We start from the raw sequence: 21,327 nt of genomic DNA, 5'->3' as shown, positions 1-21,327 counted from the left end.
ATTTTGGCGAGGGTATTGAAATTAAATTTTTGTTAAATTTTGTATTAAAACAAGAAAAAAACGTTCTATGTAATTGCAGTAACCAATATCACATGAAAAATCAAAATGACAAACTAACCCTAGAGCGGTTTTTGTTCATTGAAAGTAACAAAAGTAGTTTTCGGATTTCAAAAGTATCCTCGCCTACGTCACATTTCTCAGCAAAATACATGGTAAACACTTCAACTGCAAATTGTTGGTTATGTAGATCTACACCACCTACTTACTTGATTTCAACGTCCTTGACTTCAGTGAGTGTGGCCCCCACCGAGTTGAGGAGAAGATCTATTGCGTCTCCTTGCAAGGAAGGGGCTCGAGGGTTGGCCTTGTGAACGATCCCCCTCGGACTGAAGCTGAAGTGAATCTGTGTTCGATAAAAAAAAAAAAATAATTACCAATGAAAACAGTCCATTTTTATTATATGCATAGAGATGAAAACGGTCGGAAAAAACCCGGAAAATTTCGGAAAAAAACATTTTTTTTCGAAGGGGTTTATTTCCACTCCGCAAAAATTGAAAAATTATTTTTTTTTCAGCATTTCAGGAAGTTTTAAGTGAAGTTTTTAGCAAAGAGTGATTAGAAATTTCTCATACTTAAATTCTGATGCAATTTCCTCCCTCGCCCCTCGTATGTTAAAATACTGTCCAACTTTGGTAATGCAAGTTTTTGTATGATAATATAATTTGCATTTGGATCAAAAAACATTTAATACTTTTTGCAAAAAAAAAAAAAAAAAAAAAAATCCTGTGTGAAGAATTTATTTTCCTTCTTCATAAAACTTCATAACTTTAATCACAGAACTGTGTTTCTGCTGACTTTGCGAACCAAACGTACAGGATGCAGCAAAAAATGCCGGCAAGCAATTTTCCTTGTAACTTTATTAGAAATAAATAAATTAACAGAACAAAAAAAAATAATTTGAGAAGACGTTTAGCAATCAATAAATTAATTTGTTTCAAAATGGCCGCCATTTGAAGCAATACAGAGGTAAAACTGCTTATTGAAATTTTTATTCAAAGGCCGCAAGTCCTGTAATCAATACTATTCCCTATAAAGCAAATGGTTTAACTAGTCCAAACTTACGTGTAGTTTACGGCAGACTTTTGACTCTAAAACAGGCCATACAGTGTAATAAATTGGGTTGAGGTCTATCGAGTAGAGCGTCCACTCTAGAGGACGATTCTCGAAAAAATGTCCCGTGCGCAACACTAAGTTTTTTATTTTATTCAAGTAACTATTAATTAAATATGGGATTAACTGTTATGCTTTGATAATATATTAAAGCATGCATTATTCCTCAGTAGCATTATTTTTAGAAGGCCTTGGTTAGCTAGAAAAAATTCAAAACTTAGCGTTACGCACGGGACATTTTTTCGAGAATCGCCCTAAAGATGATATGTCAAAAACAATGCGCCTTGCGCCACTCGTCTTTTTGGCCGTATGAACTGGTGTGGAGTCAAATTGAAATGTTTAGTCTACATTGCTATGCCTTGGTGCTCTTAGGTCCAAAGAAGTACAGCTTCTAAAATGTCCTTCTGGTACATTTTTTGATTCATTTTATGGCCCTTATCCACAAAAAAACAGAAATTTTTCGTCACTTGCACTGCCGATCCTAGCAGATGTGCAACGCGTGGACCGCACACGGTCGGCCCAAGGTAAGGGGCGGCCGTAAGCCGCATACACTTCTATTAATCAAGCGAAATTTCTCAAGAATTTCTCACAACAAAACATTAAATTAGTAGAATAGACTTATTAAGCTGAATTTTAAATCTTATTAAAGAAAAAAAATAAGAGCTGTGAGTATGAGCTGGTTGAACGGTAAATCAGTGAAAGGTATGTCTTCCAGCGTGGACTTGCGGCCCGTCTCAAACGTTTCTCGCATCTTTGGAGTCATACGAATGCCTGAACTTTTTGGAACTCGTAAAACTTCTATTTGAGCTGTTTTTGCCTTTAATCGCACTTATCGGTTACAAATTCCCCATCTTACGAACGATTTCTCTCGTGGAAACCCATGAATTTCATTGAACTCACTTTTGGATGACCTGCCGATTAACTGATATGTTCACTGTTCGTTTTTGTACACTTTCCGGACATCGACTATCATTTCCAAGCCTCTTGAAGCAGCATACCGCATGAAATACTGTTTGCTAAACGAGCAAACGAACTGTCCTTCTAATTGGTTAAACAACTTTAAAATAGCAGGTCTTTTGCTTAAAAGTGTAAGAAAACAATACATAAACTAGGAGATGTATTGTAAATTGTTTTCTAATAAAGTGGGAACATAAATAAATAAGATACTCATTAAAATGAAATTACTTCACTTCCAATCAATGATGCAATCTTTGTCCGAGGTTTTTTTTTTTTTTTTTGCCGGACCCTGTGTGCTGCCGTGCTAAGCACAAAAGTCAAATGACCCTAAAACATTTTATTTAGCAAGAAAAATACGGAATAGAGAAAAACTTGGTTATAATAACTCAGTTTTGTTCAAAAGTTCATGTATGACTACTTTTACTAATGTGCTTAACACGGCCGCATGAATAAACTGAAACTCCAGTTTTAGTTTAGCTTTAGGCACCATTACGCATTTTTGGTTTGAGGTTTCTGTTGGATAGAAAAAGAAAAACAAATTTAGTTTTGATTTAGTTTTACTGGATTGGAAAAAATCAAAATTCAATAGTTTTCATTTTAAGACCGTAAAGTTACATTGTAAGGAAGGGAAATCATACTTATTTTTCTTTCAAACAATATCAATCATGTTTGAAAAAGTCAAAAATTACAATTATTATTTCAAGTTTTAATGGCTATCTAAAAAAGGAAATGCAATTTTTACGATTGGACACACCTTACCCAATATTATTGGTTGAACGACGACTTGACTTATTTCTAGAGTTTGTCCAAGAAAGCTTTCAGTTATAAAACAAAAAGTTTTTTTTCTAATTAAATTTACCTTTATGTGTACTTTGTCAGGCAGAAAAGGAAGATCTTTGGATTGCATATATCCTTTAATGCTTAATCCTTTGTATGTTCCCAGAAACGAAGAGCTATTAAGAGATCCTCTTTTTATTCATAAAAAAATCAATATTCTTCCATTTTTTAAAATTTTTCCCCCGAAAAAAAACGGTAAAAAACCGGTTTTTTTCCACTACTTCAAAATTTCCGGAAATTTTACATCTTTATATATACATCACATTTAAAAAATCTGCATAGTCTGGTACTTGTTTCTTTCCACCAATCTTAATAAGTCCTTGATTATCTTAATATGGCAATTTCTTGCAAAAGTTTTCATTGTGCACATTATTAAATTTAATTGTTTTCTTTCATAAGAATTTTTTAAATTTTCGGATGGTAGATATATATTTTAAATTTAAGATTCATGTTGAAAGAACTCCTTCTGATACAAATTGTAACATCGTTTCATGAAAACTTGTTTTTGCAATGAGTGACAGCTTAACAGGAAAACTTATATTGGTATGTTACACCAAGTAGTAGTGCAAATTCACTGGAAATAAAAATAGTTTAGTATAATACTTTATGACTAGCAATTGTTGCACCAAACTGTCGTGAAATTAGGTGTCATTCATTGAAGCTAGCAATTGCTACTGTTTTTTGGTGCAGCATCAGAGGTGAATCTTCTGTTTGTACAAATGATCCTCGAGAAAATCGAGGAAAGACGTTAAATGAAAATGAGAATAAAATGTGACTAAACATACTTATATAGATTTTGATTCTCTTCCCAGATAAGTCAATCTCTCTCCGCAATTAATTTTTCTACGTATACTTACATGAAGCAAAAGTTTTAGTGGTTATATTCAAACACTGGGAATTTTCTAGATTAGCATACTCGTCTAGAAACGCTCATTAAAACTTGCAAACAAAGTGACAGAGATGGACTAAAATCCATTGGAGACTATTTTGGTATGATTACACGGGTTTGCCAGTGCAACGGAACTGATCTCTACAAACCGTTGCTCTGCTCTAGTCGGTCAAAAACAGAATGATGTTTTCCATACGTCATTCTGTTCTTCTTTTGGCACACGATCTTAGTTGATTTAAGATTAGTGATGTGCCGGATCGTCAAAAAAGTAGATCCGTGGATACGGATCCGGATCATTTGTGTCAAGATCTGCGGATACGGATCTCTCTCTCTCTCTCTTTTTTTTAACCCAATTCAACTATCCAAGTGTTTAATTTGTTACGCAAGGTATTCCCATCAGAATAATAACACTGTCTCTTCAAAAAATGTCATCTACGGTGAAAATATAATCAAGACTATGATTTACTCTTTAAAGAAATCTCCGTTAAACTTGGGGGAGAGTTGGAAGGAACGGGTCAACGCTGTATTAAGCTTAAATAGAATGTGAAAAAATATTTCTAGCTTGCTCGGTAGATGTAGGATACAGGAGCAAGAGTGTAAAGCTGCTACTGAACAGGCTAGAAATAATTTTTCTCATTTTATTTCAGCATGAATGCAGCGCTGACCCATTCCTCCCAACTTATTCCGACCGACAGAATAACAGAGTCGGGAACACCTTTACAAACAGTAAATAGAGAATTTAGTCTCACTTTTTTTGTAGAATGCCAAGAAAAACCAAAATGAAGAATAACAGAAACCTCAAATCAATAACAAAAACTAATATTAAACTAAAAATAAAAAAATAAAATGAAATAAAAAAAACATCTCCCAGAGGGCCGACCTGATATTGAGATGGATTTCGCGGGTCAGAACACACATTGTTAACAAATATGAACTGACAGCGGATAGAAATTTTAAATTATTGAGCTTTTTCTCCTGATCTTCCGACTATGAAAAAGCTATCGATCATGAAAATAAAGGCTTTGAATTGCATTTAAAATTTCCTTAACAAGATTATAGCTTTTTACTGTATATAACTTGGAAGTTCCAAACAAATATCAAACGCAGAAAACTTAGCTCTTTCAATTTGGGGCCAATATTTTTAACGTACGGTTAAGTTTTTACTACAATAATTCTGAAAAACGTTAAGTCGATTTTTATTAATACTTCCGGTAATTAAAGTTCTGCAAAACCAAGGCCAAGCTAAGAACATTTTCGATCAAGTCACCTTTTGAACGAAAAAAGAACTATCAAAATCGGTTCATTCTGCTTAGGAGCTACGATGCCACAAACAGACACACAGATACACTTTTAAAACTTATTACCCGTTTCTTTTTGCAACGGGGGGTACAAATTGGGTTCTGATATGATACCTTATAATTTAAACAGGGAATAAAACCTAATTTAAACGGAGTTTAAGAGTCTTTTATTCAAATATTTAAGAATTTTTAGAATAGAAAAGATTCGTTTAAGATCCGTCAAAAAAGTAGCGGATACGGATCTCTATTTTCCCTCGGATATCCGCGGATACGGATATCCGGAACATCACTATTTAAGATTCATTACAAAATTAATCGCTACATTTAATTACTATTCTGAAAAACCGCCAAAATATTTCAAAAATAGTGTATTGAGTATTGAATAATGCCAATGTTAAACGGAAGCTATTTTTTTTTAATGCCTTGACTTTTTTTTAGATAATAAAAAGTCGTACATACCACAATGGGAGACAGATGGACGTATTCAAAAGACACTCCTTTCCTTCCACGATGTTTGTGGTTCTGAAATGAATATCACATGGTCAAACTGGTTTCTTTTGATTATGAATGGTCAAATAAATATAATCAAAAACTTCATCATTTGCTATGAAATGGGAGAACATACCAGTTCTTCACTATATAATGGAGCTTGAGCTATTTTCAAATTTTCTTTTAGTCTGGTTGCCTGTTGATTGAAATGTGTAAAAAATTGTAAGAAACGTCATCGAAAAAATGTATTGTAAGAAATCTATTCAGGGGAAAAATTTATAGAAAAACAAGCATATATTATGCAGTTTTAAACTCATTCCAGACCACATTTTTCGATAAGCGTCATTTACAAGGATAGGCAAAGATAACGGCCTGTCAATTCTTCATAGTGAGTCGATTGTGATCATGAAGAGAATATAAATAATGTAATATGTCAATGGAAACGAAACTTGAAACATTTTGTATCAACAAATTCTCTTTCATTTGTTTACAGCTCGTTCAGAAGGCTCTTTAAAATATCAAAAATAATAAAAAAGACTAACTGACTGTATAACGTCTGGCAATTAACACCACAGAAAAAAGAAACAAATAAGCAGATATCTAACTTGCATTAGGAGAATGATTCTAAATACTTGGACATAATCATTCAAGACACTATCTACCGTTTTCAATTTACAATAGCAAGCAGTTACTGTTAAGTTTTCAATAAATCTAATTTTATCTGAAATCAAAATTTTGTCTAGAACCGCTATCAACATTACGAAGCCGAAAGTTAACCTTTTTGCCATTTTGTAATGCAAAAAAGGTAAAATAACATGGCTTGTTCAAACAGTGAAAAATGTTTCAGAAAAGTTCTGGAAACAGCTTGGATTTTTCTGTGCAAACGAAATAGATTTTACCTCATCAGACTGACTGGCGAACCTAGAGTACATGTCATGAATTGAGAGCAGAAATCCTTTATCTAAGTTCAGGTGCATCTCCTGTAACAGTACTTTCCAGAACCTGCGAATAAAAAACATTCTATCAAAGCTTTCAGCAATAAAAAGTATTCATACTATTACAAATATTACGCTACTATTTAGACACCGAAATTGAAAAACAAGTAACTGCATTCAAAAACCATTTCTCCAGTTAAGCATTCAACATAAACATTTGTTCGAAGTAAACGAATATTGTAACTCAACCAAATTTTGAAACATGTACAGATTCTTTAAAGCCTCATACACTGTAACAAATTTCGGAAACGTTTCTGGATATATCGGAAACTTTTCCGAAATAGTAGGAATCCTTCATCCAATAGCGAACTCCTCATTATTCAGAAGGCTTTTTGTTATTTCAAGAAATCTAGAAGCGGAAGTGATGACGCAACGCTTCGAAACCTATTTCATCCTTCCAACACGGGCGCCAATGAGTCGAAAATAACGAGAACTTATTTTTTTCTTATCTATGGTTGCTGCAGTCAGCAACTGTTTAGCATTGGATTGCTTTTTATTTCATGTCTAGAGAGTAGTAAAATGTGTCGAAACTAATTTTACGTCTTTGCATTTTGGACTGCTCTTGATTTTTTAGACAATGTACGCAGCTATTAAGTTAGTTAATAACCATTTGCTTCTTTACAATTTCCAGTGCAACCATAATTAGATATATATTGTGTGTTTAAGCGTGAATAGTTTCAACACTCGTGTTTATACTTAATGAAACGAAACCCTTTGGATTACTTATTCAGTTGTAATGGAGGTACTTAGATTTTCTTCCGCTCATGTTCACTTGTAAGTATTAATGAATATTTTAAAACATGTTGTTATATACATTTATATTTTTGTTGATTTGCATTTGATGAGGCTCCAATTGTGACTGTTTTTGGGTTTATCGAATTAATTTAAAGTTATCCTACATACTTATGTGCGTGGTGTACTATTTGTTGTAATTAACTGAAACTGATTAATTGCGCAAAAGAAATAAGATTTATATTTGAGAAGCAACCACAGAAAAGTTATTTCGAAATACTTGGATGTACATACATTTTGGTTCAAAAAGAAAAAAAAATCAATTGTTTAATTCATTAAAAATATGGTAATGCAAATGTTTTCTAGTATTGTAATATGCTTCACAAAAAATGTGCCAGTATTATTTATCTTTTTTATTATAATTTATTCATTCATTTAAAAAATATTTATACCATTAGAAAATGACCCAGTTATCTATTAGTAAGCAACATAGTTATGCAATTAATTTATGTGCTTATTCATTTTGTTAAATGTGGTTGACAATAAAAAATTCCTTGACATTAGTTGTTCGGTAAATAACATTTCCTTCGTGGATATACTAGTTTAATGTAGGACAGTCAGAAGGAATGAGTCAGTGGCAAAAATGGAACAGCTGCATTTATACCGAAATAAAAAGTAATATATTATTTCATGTCATTGTTTTAAAAGTGATCATTTTTTAAATACTATGTTATCAATATGCAATGTACATATGGGGAGAAGACGAGGGGCGTTCACCACGCAGACCATTGACGCCATTGACATTTTCAGGGATTGCTTTTTTAAGGGGGGGGGGTGGCGTTTTTATGGGTGCACCATCACTCTTATGGTGTGGAGGGAGATTCTCGTATATATGAAATGGAATAATCATGCAACAGAATTCAATGTTTTAATAAATAAAATATATAATACATTTTGCGCACATTGTAAAAATTAAATCAGTAACCTATTTTGATTAAGTATTTATATTTGTGATGAACTGGAAAAGGACAAGAACAGAAGAATCAACCCGAATGGTTCCAGCAGGAGGACTTGGTGTCATATTTAAATTCACCAATTTCTCTGTTGGTACTTTTCGGTACACTTTGTTCGCCAGAGAAATTGACTTGAGGTGAACGAATTCCGGAACGCGAAGGGTAGGTAAGTTCTGTCAAATTTTATTCGAAAATAAAAGCTATCAAGTTTGATACAAGATATGTTTTTAAGTTCTGCATTAAAAATACAATATGTTGATAATTTTGTCTTGAAAATATTGGGAGAAAAACTGAAGTTTAAGATTGTTTAACAAACAATCCCTCTTTTGAGAAAGTACCTCCCTTCCCTCCGCTGACGAATTTGTGATTAAGAATGAAACTACTATATTATTTCATAAATTTTCAAAAATTTATAACTGCGCATATGTAATGCTGTTAACCATGCTATTTGTCATTAGAAATTCAGAAAGAAAAAAATCCACGAATGATTCTAAAATTGTTTGTTTCATTGCTCTTATATATGAAAGAATTGAAACTGATATGGTATGCAATAGTATAGTAAAGAATGATATTTTAGAAAAAATCACGGAAAAAGGATTCCGAAATTCTCGGAAACGTTTTTGAAAATTGTTTGGAGAATTCCGAAATACTTGGAAACGTTTTCGAAACTTTCATGAACCACAGCTGCACAGAATACTCAGAAAGATTTCTGGAAATTACGGAAAGAAGATTCCGAAATACTCAGAAACGTTTCTGGAAATTACAGAGAGAGGATTCTGAAATACTCAGAAACGTTTCTGAAAATTACAGAAAGAGTATTCCAAAATACTCAGAAAGATTTCTGGAAATTACAGAAAGAGGATTCCGAAATACTCGGACACGTTTCTGGACATTACAGAAAGAGAATTCCGAAATACTCAGAAACGTTTTTGAAAATTGTTTCGAGAATTCCGAAATACTTGGAAACGTTTTCGAAACTTTCATGAACCACAGCTGCACAGAATACTCAGAAAGATTTCTGGAAATTACGGAAAGAAGATTCCGAAATACTCAGAAACGTTTCTGGAAATTACAGAGAGAGGATTCTGAAATACTCAGAAACGTTTCTGAAAATTACAGAAAGAGTATTCCAAAATACTCAGAAAGATTTCTGGAAATTACAGAAAGAGGATTCCGAAATACTCGGACACGTTTCTAGACATTACAGAAAGAGAATTCCGAAATACTCAGAAACGTTTTTGAAAATTTCATGAACCGTAGCTGCACGATATACTCAGAAACGTTTCCGGATTTTTTTTACAGTGTACAGTTATGAATATTAGAATGAACCAGATTAATCCTTATGTATGAGGAATGGTTTTTTGAACTCATTTGCGACTTGAAAATCTCAGATAAAAAGATACAGTTGTTTTCGAGCAAGTTTCGGAAATGGAGTGTACTCTAAGTTTAAAAATTGTGAATCTGAAATTCTAATGTTTCAAATTGTAACAAAATGCATTGAGTTCCTTGAAACCATTTTATCGCACGTTAAAAAAGCGCAGCAATGAAAATCAGCAATCAAACATTGGTTTATTGACACCGAAGATTGAACATAGTATATTAGAAGGAAGATTTTTGCAAAAAAGTTATTTAGCATATCTGCCAACATTTGAAGAGAAAAAATCCAAAAGATTATTACAGTGTATCGGCATTTTTCACTGCTATTCAGGGAAATGCAGGGATTATTTTTCATATCATTTCAAGTATACAATGAAAAATGCAAGTTTTTTTTTACATCTGATCAGCTGAGATGCTCAAAATCCAGGAGTCTCTCGGAAAGGCCAGTAAAGTAGGATAGAATGATTTTAGGTTTGAGAATCCATTTCCTAAAATAAAAAACTTCAGAGAAAGGAATGAATCATTAGAATATCATTGTCCTTATCAGATGGTTATGATTGTTTTTTAAAAGATTACAACAACGTGCCAGCTATTTTTTTTAATTATCCATTATCATTTTGAGTAAAAGACCACAAAATGATTCTTCAGATGGCACTTAAAAACAATTTGCTGGTTGTGTCAGTCCTTTGAAGCCCGTAAAACCTCATTATTGTCCTTATCTTTGCTAAATATTCCAATGAGAATAACGCACTGACGTTCTCAAGTCATAACTCAATTCAATACTTGATAAAAAAATTTTGAAAAAAAAAAAAAATAGAACCGACTTCAAAATTGCTCTAAAAAGTGAAAAATAATTTTATTCTTTAAACACCATCGATAATGCTTTTAAACATAATTTTTGAAGTTGGCGCAAAAACAAAACGTAAAATCCAGTGTAACCATGCTTCGTTCATATTTTTTTTCAGAAAAGCATCCAAAATTACAAACGAAACATTTATATCGGTATTCAAATATGCTGTCATCAATGCATAATGTATGTGATAGTGAAAAAACTGGTCCTGGTTAAATTTACAGTTGTATTTGAGTTATGGCTGTGAATGATTTTACCTATCGTTTTTGCGCCAACTTCAAAAATTATGTTTAAAAGCATTATCGATGGTGTTTAAAGAATAAAATTATTTTTCACTTTTTAGAGCAATTTTGAAGTCGGTTCTATTTTTTTTTCAAAATTTTTTTATTTCATTCTTTTTAGTGTAAATGTAGGTATTTCAGAAATAATAAGAAGTTACCATCACGAAACTTCACATTTTTTTCTTAAAAATGCTCCATACTAAAAAAAAACTATTGACACGCATTAAACTTTAAGCGATTGGCACTAAAAACTTATCTTTGTTCCTCTCTGGAAATCATGCGTAGTTAATTTAATTATAACCATTTAAGTATTACGTTTTTCCTAACTAATTTACATTCCACAGCATCTAAGTTGCTCATGATGCAGTCCTGTATTTTCTTACTTAGCCCGGATCATCTGTTACCGGCATAGATGATAACGATAAAAATACTACAGATTGGTTGAGTCAAACCTAATGGTAGCATTGTGAAGGCTAAGCAGATCCTAATCACTGCATCACCTCGCTTCCAGGTTAGGTTTACCCCTACTATGGAGCAATAGCACTGAAGAAAGGAAGATTTTGATAATTCACATAGGGTTACTATAAATCAGAGGGTTACTAAAATAAAATTATTTACGCCAAAAATGAGACGACAGCGCCAGATTCCCCATTATCGAAATATCCCTTGAAGAAATTTAATGCTTGCTTCAGAGAAGCTTTCATTCAAAATTATCATTACAATTACTATTAATGTTACTGTTATATGGCACCAAACTTTTATAACAGTGAGTTTCTTATTGTCGCGTAGATGAAGATAGCGAAGACAATGTGAAAGCCAAATGAAGCGAATACTCTTTAGTCTCAACTCGAGATCTTTATTCAGAACCACGAATGAACGTTACATCTCCTTATATACAACTTGAGAAAGTGCTGGAACTTTCCAGACTTAGAAAGATACAAAAATTAATAGAAGACTAGTCTGCGTGCCCGGCGTTGCACGGTCTACTTAAAAAATGAAAGAGCTGTTCAATTGATGTTTTTGTATTATTCTGACATCAGTTTCTAAACCGCTAAGGAGTAAATAATTACGCGTAATGCAAGGTTTGCAAAACACTAGTAGAGCATATTTTTGGCAAAAACCTCTTTAACGTTAATCATAGTTATCAATAATACAAGTTATGAGTATTTTCAATTAGCACAAAAGATGAAAATATATGCATTCTCAACTATAATATGTGCTCACTTTAAACTGAATTAAATCTGATAGAATATATCTGAAATATTTATGTACAATTACAATCAGCTTTTTACATAAAATGACACACACTTTTTTATTGATTACGTGAAACTAAAGCACCAAGACTTATTAAATACCAATAAGCATTAATTTAATATCAAGCCATCAGATTCCAATTAAGCTTTAGTTAAAATCCTTAAAAACAATCTTTTTTGTTCAACTCTGTTTCACTTAAAGAAATCCAAACAATCTTAATTTAACGTGTTCTTTTAACGATACAAACTGTATTGCAAAAATCGAAACAGGAAGGAAAAAGAGATTTATTACAATTCGAAAACTCACCCATGTGACAGAAAAAAGTCCAACAAAATAAACATAATTAGTCGCACATCCTAAATGTACCAAAATATGAGGCCGGTGAATGATAAACTTACACTTCAATCAGTAAACATTACTAAAGAAACATTTTTCATATGCTGAAAAGAGTTAAGAACGTTGAATGTGAAAAAATAAGAAAGAACAGACGATAAATGTCCGAATAGAGCAACCAATTTTAAACTAATTAAAAATGAAATTCTAGATGGAAACGTTGTTTTAAGATTTGGACAGCAGCCAAAAAAATATCTTTTGACACAATTATTAGAATTTTATTTGCTCACCCATATGCAAAATGGCAACAGGAAAGAAATAAAAATTCCTGAATAGCGTTATGTTAATTAACGTTTTAATTAATATCTCCGCTAATTAAAGTCGTACAATTATGAGATAGGTCCTATTGTTTTCTTCGGAAAATTTCGAATTGATCGGTATCTCGTTTGACTCCCGATTCGCAGTTGTTCTCGAGAAGATCGATCTTCAGACAGACAGACAGACAGACGGACGCGAACAGATTTTAATATTATAGGGGATTCGAGAAAATACGGGAAACAATGGAAACGAAATTTTAGTAAAATTCACTTTGTCCTAGTCAGGATTTGAACTCGGGTCACTCGTGTGGGAGGCGAGAATTCTACCACTGAACCACCGTTATCCACGGATGAAAAGTGCGAACTTCGCTACAAAATCATTTAATAGGGAAATTGCATAAAATTTACTGTTTTTTGCCCATAACTTTTTTTCTAATGAACAAATATGGTCAAACAAAGTAATGGGACCTAAGTTGAGCCATCCCCTATCCATTAAAAAAAGAATCATCAAAATCGCTTCACTAGGTGAGACGCTATGAGTGGACAAACAAAAAAAAAACATACATACGGTATGAATTGATAACCGCCTCCTTTTTGAAGTCGGTTAAAAAGTCTTAACATGGCTAAATTTCGTGATGCGAGACGATGAAAATGCCTTTTTTTTCTTTTGTACATTCGGCTGAAATTTTGCTGATTTTTACTTATGATAGAATATATTGGTTTCTTGGAGAATTGAAATAATATCTAGCCTCTTGATGAATAGCTTCGTTTGGAAGGCGGATTTGTTCCTCTTTTTTGCTGTGAACGAAATATATCAGGTGAACATTCACAGTTCGACGTTTCTCCATGGTACTCCATGTGGTCAGAGTTTCTGACCACATGTGAGACATCTAATTTTGAAAGGCCGGGATCACTTAAATTGTTGATTCAACTCAGTTATATTCAACTGATGTATAAACACAATAAGAAATAGGGGGGACCCCAACTTCCAAAGGAATAATTAATTAATGTCACTTGCACTATTTACTGTGTGCAACTTTCATTGTTAATAATACGATGTTGCCTGAATGCATACTTGGTTTTTTCTTTGTTGTTACCTATCCCTTTGGGGTATTAAAGCTTACAAAAGGCATAAAAGGTCCCGACGGACTAGATCCTTGCAAATGAGATCCTGTTCGTCGCATAGCTGCCTCTATGAGGTGAGAATACAAGCAAGAAGAAGATCAGGACTTGCAGGAAGGGAACAGGAACAAGGGTAGGTTTACGTTCCTCAGCGATATGTGAGAACTGCGGCGAAGGGGAGAAAATCTTCTTCCCGTTTGAAAACTTTATACACTTAAAATGTGCACTAGGGAATCGATCCATGGCCGATAGGTTTAGCATTAAGTGGGTGCAGTCCTCTGACCAAAAGTTTTAATTACGTCTACGTTAATGTTGTGTTTTTTCACATTGCACATAGTACGTATCTTATTCGCAGTACGCAGTTTCTGAAAGGGTGACCCTTTCAGAAACTGCGTGGGGACCAGATTTTACAGTAAAATCGGTCGGCCTTCCCACCAAAAGGTAGCCCACTCGCTTTGAATTACGCCTTACTAAGAAAACAAAAGCAATCCAAGTTTGTGCAACATACTTACTTTATTGTCTTTTTCTCTCTTGAAGAGTTGAGGAGGAGGGCTGTTTCGAAAAAGGGGCGTGGTCCACTCCTTCTCACGATATACTGAGGTGTAGTGCCCGGATGCAAGATGGTTGGGAAGACGGCTTCCGGAAGTTGATTGTCGATCTGAAAGAAATGCAATGAAGTTCTCAAAGACTGACCAATTATGAGGATATCTTACAGAAATTGCTTACCTTAGCCCAGTTTGGTGATGAAGATGGACAGTCAAAATTTTTAGTTGAGAAAACTCAGAAAATCAAATGCCTTATTCATAATTTTGTATAATTATTACCGAGCTTGCATCATTTGATCTAACCCGTTTGTTTTTTATAATTATTATTTCCAAAAATGCATATATATTTTGTTGCGGATAAATTTCCTTAACAAGAAGGGTTAATTGCATAACAACAATGACGTTGATATGTAAGCTAGTATACGAGTATACATTTATACTGCCGTGGGCAGGTCAACGGCTACGAAGTTTTTAATTTTTTGCATTTTTGTCATCGAGTGTACATTTGCTTCACTGTACAACCCTGCTTATTTGTATTCTGCTGAAAAAAAAGCTCGGGAAAACCGTCTGATTCCAACATTTGCCTACTCTTAGCATTGAATCCAAAACGAGTTTCATCTAAAATTTCGAAAACTCTTTTCTGCAAATACTGCCGTTAACTTGCCTACGGCAATATATCTATAAAAATTTGAATGAAAATGAAGACTTACTTGGAACCTGTGCACCTTAAGATGAGCGTACAGTTGGTATGGAGATATCCGGAGTTGGCACCAGAGGGCGGGGCTGTAAAAGCGACGTAATTGGCCAAAGAAGGGTTTGATCATTTGCATTTTGCTCAAATCCACCTGAAAGTAAAAACTACAATAAAATCCGTCAGAGTGGATCACAGATATATTAATACACAGGAAATAAATTCAAAAGTTTAACTGACAATTAAACTAACCAATCAAGCTTCAGTTTAAAAGCTTCAGATGATTATATGTATTTACATTTTCTTCTGAAGAAAGAAGATGTTTAGGTCAAAGTCTGGTTCTCAATAGAAATAAGCTATCTCAGGACATATTTTTATGTGTAATGTCTCGAATTTCGTCTCATAATTAAAAATTCACATGTTATTGAAAGTACAGAAACAGCTCAGGTGAGCATCTATGCTCTGTTTAAAGTTCACCAATACATCAACGAAATACTTGGACCCATTTTCCAAATCAAATCCGTCAAAATTAAAAGCCCATACAGTAAAGTGTAGATTTATTAGGTATAACAAAACAATTTTATTGAAAGTTAAGATGTTATTTGTGACCTTATCACCTTCTATTCCTCAAGGGTCGTGAACAAACGTTCTGATAAACGTCTTAGAGCAAAATAGGAAAGTTGCAACCTATTAAATGTTCATATTTTGGCTATTGGATATTGTTAATTGACCCTCAAAACTAAAAAATTCACTATCGCCGAATTTTAAAACACCGTGATTGATTTTTAATGAATTTTTAAAAATCCACGCGCAAAAATTAACGTCACAAGCTTACGTTACAGGGCACTAATGGGCAGCCTTCCGCCGAAGATCCCTTGTTTTCGCTACGGACATTTTGAGCGCGCTGATATTTTTATTTTTTAGAAATTCAATAATCCTTTTGAACACACTATGGAGGCCGGATTCGTTAAAGCACAATCTAAATAATCTTCCTCAAGTAACATCAATGATAATATTCGAATATTTCCGAGAGGATGAGAGGTTTAATGTTCCAGAAACGAGAGGAGTTAAAAGTGAGGAGATAAGCCTTTTACATTTCGTCTTCGAAGTCAACTTCGAAGCCTACCCGTCCTTCGGCTTCTCCCGTATCGGAAGAGCGCATGACGTCACTTCCTATGCCATTTGACGTCACAAGCGCTTGAACTTTAAAAATTAATTTAAAAAAAGCTACTTGTCGTATCGCAAAATTTTTTTCACCTATGATGTTCATACATGTTGCTCTATCATATGAAAATAAAATTGAAAAATCGAGAACTTCCCTATTCCGAGAGCTTGTGGTTCGAGAGCAGCTAATGAAAATTAATCTACATCAATTTTATGGTTGTGATTAACTTTATTAAGGTAGGCGAACACCCTTTTTCGAAAAAGGTCACATCTTCTGTGTTAAAAACATTGAGGAGGAATACTAATGGAGGGAGCCATAGCAAATGTCTCAGTGACATAAGCTTGGGACCCAATGTTTCCCAGGTCAGGTGACTTGTTTGGCTGGGAAGTTGTAGCGTTTTGGCACGCAATCGCTCTTTTGGCATTAAATATTTTTCAGACGACGCGACGGCGCTTATTATGAAGTCGGGGCTACAAATCAGAGCAACTCTGGCTCCAACTCCTTTACCGCATAATAATAAATAAATAAATAAATAACGGATACAAATGCAGGCCTATCATTCAAACTCCCTCTCCCCACTTCTTTCCGGATTTTAAAATATAATGTTTAAAATATAATGTATGTCATGCGATTTGATGTTTATTCCCTGAAATGACGGGCATGTACAAATAGTTTAAAGTGTTCTGTTATTGACTGAAAATTTATGGATTCATATGTATTGTAATCAATGTTTTGAAATGATTTCATACTAGTATTTAAATTGAAGCATAAAAATAGCAAATCTTTATTCTTGCGCATCTGCTGTTCACAGGAGCTTGGCGAGAAGATACTCGCCAACAAAGCAAATGTACACAAAATGCTTAAGAGCCGTTAAAATAATTACTTGTTAAGTAAAAAGTGTTTTTATGGAACTAAAATATTATTTGCACTCAAGATATATGATATTTTATAACTTTTATAGGTAAAATAAGTACAAAAATTTAAAAATTATATGCAACTGTGGAATATATATACTCGTTGAATGCATATAAATGTTATTTTTTCTTCATTTAGAAGTAAAAAACATTCGCACGCTCTAGGGAAAAGTTACTGGACCTCCTGGTGTGGCTTTTTCCTCACAATGCTAGAATACTGCACTATTACTATAAATCTAATTTTTCCCTTCTACAGTTAAAGGTTTTTATCATGCATGGCTTCAGCTAATGGAAACTTCTTCAGCGGTTACGGTCAACTCGAAATTGCTTCCCAGGTCACATGGTACTGTTGCCGTATCAGGATAGTAGGGTTGCACTCTCTCCATCTATTCCTTCTCAATGGTTAAAAAAAGTTTTTTTTTTCTGCCAAGAAATAAAATGCAAGAGTCGGTAAAATGTATGTGTATGCACTTTTACACTCCATTGCCACCCGTACCTAACACTATTTGTGTTTTTAACCGTGTGGACGGGGCCATGAAGACAGCTTTGATCTTTTGATCCAGACCAGAAGTCGACCTACCCCTGGTCCAGTACCCAAGAGGTATTCATTCTCTTGGAGGACTGCGTGAACACGACATATTTGCGTGCCCCAGTCACCATTCAAGAACACGGAGATCTTTGACAGGCTGGGATCGAACCCGAGACCCTTCGATTACCAGTCCGACGCTCTACCGATCAAGCCACCACGTGTGCGCACTACAAACCTGCAAGTAGTCCTTGAGCTGTGCTTTGTGCTGGTCCGCGTTCCACTTGTCTTCGAGCCAGGCGGAGAGCTCGAGGGTGAGCAGCTTCCACGACCTGTTGATTTCAATTTCCCAGATGGCGGGGCAGGGCGCGAGGCTGGCGTGGGCCAGCTCACGGTGGGCCTCGTTCACGACCGACACGCCCACGCTGTTCAGCGACAGGAAGCACTCCAGATAAGCTCGTTCGCCGTCGACCGCCTGAAACGAGAATGAACGTTTCGATTGTTTATTAAGATGTAGATTCTCTTGAAAGTTTAATGATAGATTGTAGTTAAGATTTAAAATTACCTAACAGTTGTGTTATATTCATGTACTAGCGGTACCCGCACGGCTTTGCCCGTAGTAGAAAGTTAAAAGGTCATTTGGGCGCCTGTATATTTGCAAATAATGGATGATGAATTTTTCGCCAATATGCTATGGAAATTTTCTCGTCTATGTTTTGGTAATTTTCTAGTTCATGTTATGGTAATTCGCTCGGTGTAGAGGAATTAAATCCACCAATGGTGGTAAAAATAAAATCATAGAAAAAGAACAAAATCGAATTTTCGAAAAATCGCTTCGAGGAGCTCACCCCTATGCCACGAACCAATTTTGTGTCCAATTTCAAGAGAATTGGCCCAACAGTCTAGGCGCTATGAGCGTAACAGAAATCCAGACATCCAGAGACACAGATTTTCAGCTTCATTAATAGGAAAGAAATCCATGCGGAGAAGGTAGGTAGTTGCCACATTTATAAAAGAAATGCTGAAGATAAACTTATTTAATTAAAAAAATCCTTTTAAATAATTTTCTTTGATATTTTGATTGACAACTCGGCAGAAATACTTTTTTCTAATCAAATTATGTATAAGAAATGGTTTTGTTAAACACATGGGGGCAAAATTTGCAGTTAAATCTTAGACTATAATAACAGTTTTGAAATTAGGATCCTTATTTTATTTTGAAACAACTCAAAAGTAAAGCATATTTAACCCTTCCTCAAAGCTTAATATTTTTCTATTTGCTTGGCTTTTGATATCATCAGCTAATTATATTTCAATAAACGAACTCTGTAATCTCCGTTTTCCTTTCATCGCAGTGTTTGTGCTGGGAAAACAACCAGTCCTCTCTAGAGTTATGCCATCAGTCAGAACCTGCATTCGGTTTTCATAAACGATATTTCAATAACTTCTAATCGGTAAAGCATATTCTTAAGAAATATAAGAGGAAATAGTGAAACCAAACAATACATTTCCGTCTAATAAGACTAAGAAATTCCACTAAATTCTTTAAGGTTCCCATGGAAGTTAGTGTACTTTAACGCAATTAAATTTCGGCTGGATAGGGCAATACCAGCTCTACTTAATTCAGCATTTTCATAAACAAGCTCGTCACTTCAAAAAAATTTTCCGTGGAGAGGGTAGGAGGGGAGCGCAGGGTAATTACACATAAACAGGGTAATTACAGGGGTACACATATTTAATACATTTTATGGGTGCAGGAGGGGAGGAGGGCAAATTAACTCTCTGGATGCGCCAAATGACTTACTTACCTTCTCATGAAGTGTTTTGAATTACATTTGCACTGTCACATGATTGAATTTCCCTAGAAATTTTTTTCTCTTCTTTCGTAACATGTTATTCAGTGAATGGAAGTGGAAAAGTACATAGCATCGATGTGTCGAAGAAAAAAAAAATCATGTTACTTTAAGCGAAAATAAAAAAACATCGAATATATTAATGATAAATACTTTAAAAAACTTGTAACTAAACTAATTGAGAGGGAGAAATGACTGTTGATCGAATTTTTCTGTCAACCCCCTCCCCTCTTTTAATAACGTTTATTAAGAAATATTCATTGCAAACAAGATATTTTTGTTTCAATATTTTGCAAACCATTTCAACTCTTAATTATTTGATTTGAACTTATTTCCTCGAAAATTAAATTATGAAGTATTATTTCTGAGGAGGATTTTGAGAGTTGAAAGTTTTACGCTGCTGACAGCAATAGATGCCTCTTTGCTCATCATTTTCAGTTACGCATTGTGCACGTAGATGAACTATTGAAGCATTGCGTCTGCGCAGGAATGCGTAACGGAATTTCGTTGCTGTCGAGGCAACTTCACCTAAGGCCCCCTATAGCATAGGAGCCGACTCATCCGCCATTTTGGAGTAGAAATTGATACGATGCTTCGCTACGATAGCATTGCTGCTGATGTTTACACTTCTTTAGCATATGTTTAATTGAATCAAATGGATGATTGTTCGGCTGTTAATTGTACAAACAGCTCTATACAAGAAAGGATTTCAGCACTTCAGATTTCCAGCATATTCAGAAAGAAAAAAGAAATGGATAATCAATAGCCTACGAAGCGACTGGCAGCCTGGAAATGGAGCTCGCTTGTGTGAGGTTAATATCGATTTATTTCTCACGATTTTACTTTCATTGCGTTATAAATGCTCTGTAATCTTTGCTAACATGTTGCAGTGTTCTACGGAATATCTTTTATTTTGTATTTGCCTGTTGTGCGAAAAGTACGCTTGCTCCAACATGGCGGATGCGTCGGCCTCTGCAGTTATAGGGGTTCTAACTTCACCGACCCCTTGCGGGCCTAGAGCAAACGATGCGTCCTTACCTTTCTGACCTGCCTGGCAACCCTGTCGTCCTGTGTAAAGAGCAGGACCCTCTGTTCCTTCTCGACGTACGACACCCAATGCACCACCACTTTGTCCTTCCTCGTTTTCTTGGGCAGAAGACCATCCTCCGATTCGCTGTCGTCTTCGGAGCTGCTGCTCACTTCTAAAGATGAGCTCCTGCATGGATGATGGAGAAAAACAACAGCGTTGAAACAGGCACAATATTCACAGACACGTACTTTAGAATTGTAAGGAACTCCTTTTCCAATGCAAAGAGATGAGCTAATGAGTTTATGGCTGAAAAGATTGATCTGATTTTTTTCTTTTGATCAATCACGATTGCTTATTGTTCTCAATTGACTGTTTTGATGTCTTTTGATTTTATTTTCCCACAGCCACCCTCTGCAGCATCACCGTCGACCGGCTCCTCACGGTGCTGCTCCTGTAACGAAAGCCGTCTCCAGGTTGCATCCATGTCCTACACACACGCGCATACATACACAACTACACACACGCACATATATATACACACAAACACATACACATATATACACACAAACACATACACCTACACACATACAACTACACACACACGCACGCACACATACACACAAACACATACACACACATACACCTACACACACATACACACAAACACATACACACACATACACCTACAC

The 21,327-nt window shown here is 34.7% G+C and overlaps 1 protein-coding gene across 1 annotated transcript in view; it reads right to left on the bottom strand.

The window, feature by feature from the left end:
- LOC129226240 (intermembrane lipid transfer protein VPS13A-like) overlaps window positions 1-21,327 on the bottom strand; it is a 216,501-nt gene that overhangs the window by 21,030 nt on the left and 174,144 nt on the right. Inside the window, 8 exon segments of the mRNA XM_054860840.1 lie at window positions 267-403; window positions 5,611-5,673; window positions 5,777-5,836; window positions 6,540-6,642; window positions 14,427-14,572; window positions 15,170-15,304; window positions 17,994-18,230; window positions 20,647-20,821. Coding sequence (XP_054716815.1) covers window positions 267-403; window positions 5,611-5,673; window positions 5,777-5,836; window positions 6,540-6,642; window positions 14,427-14,572; window positions 15,170-15,304; window positions 17,994-18,230; window positions 20,647-20,821 — 1,056 coding nt within the window.

Source organism: Uloborus diversus, chromosome 7, assembly GCF_026930045.1.
Source record: "Uloborus diversus isolate 005 chromosome 7, Udiv.v.3.1, whole genome shotgun sequence".
NCBI classification, from domain to species: Eukaryota; Metazoa; Arthropoda; class Arachnida; order Araneae; family Uloboridae; genus Uloborus; species Uloborus diversus.
This window is presented reverse-complemented; position numbering and strand designations above follow the sequence as displayed.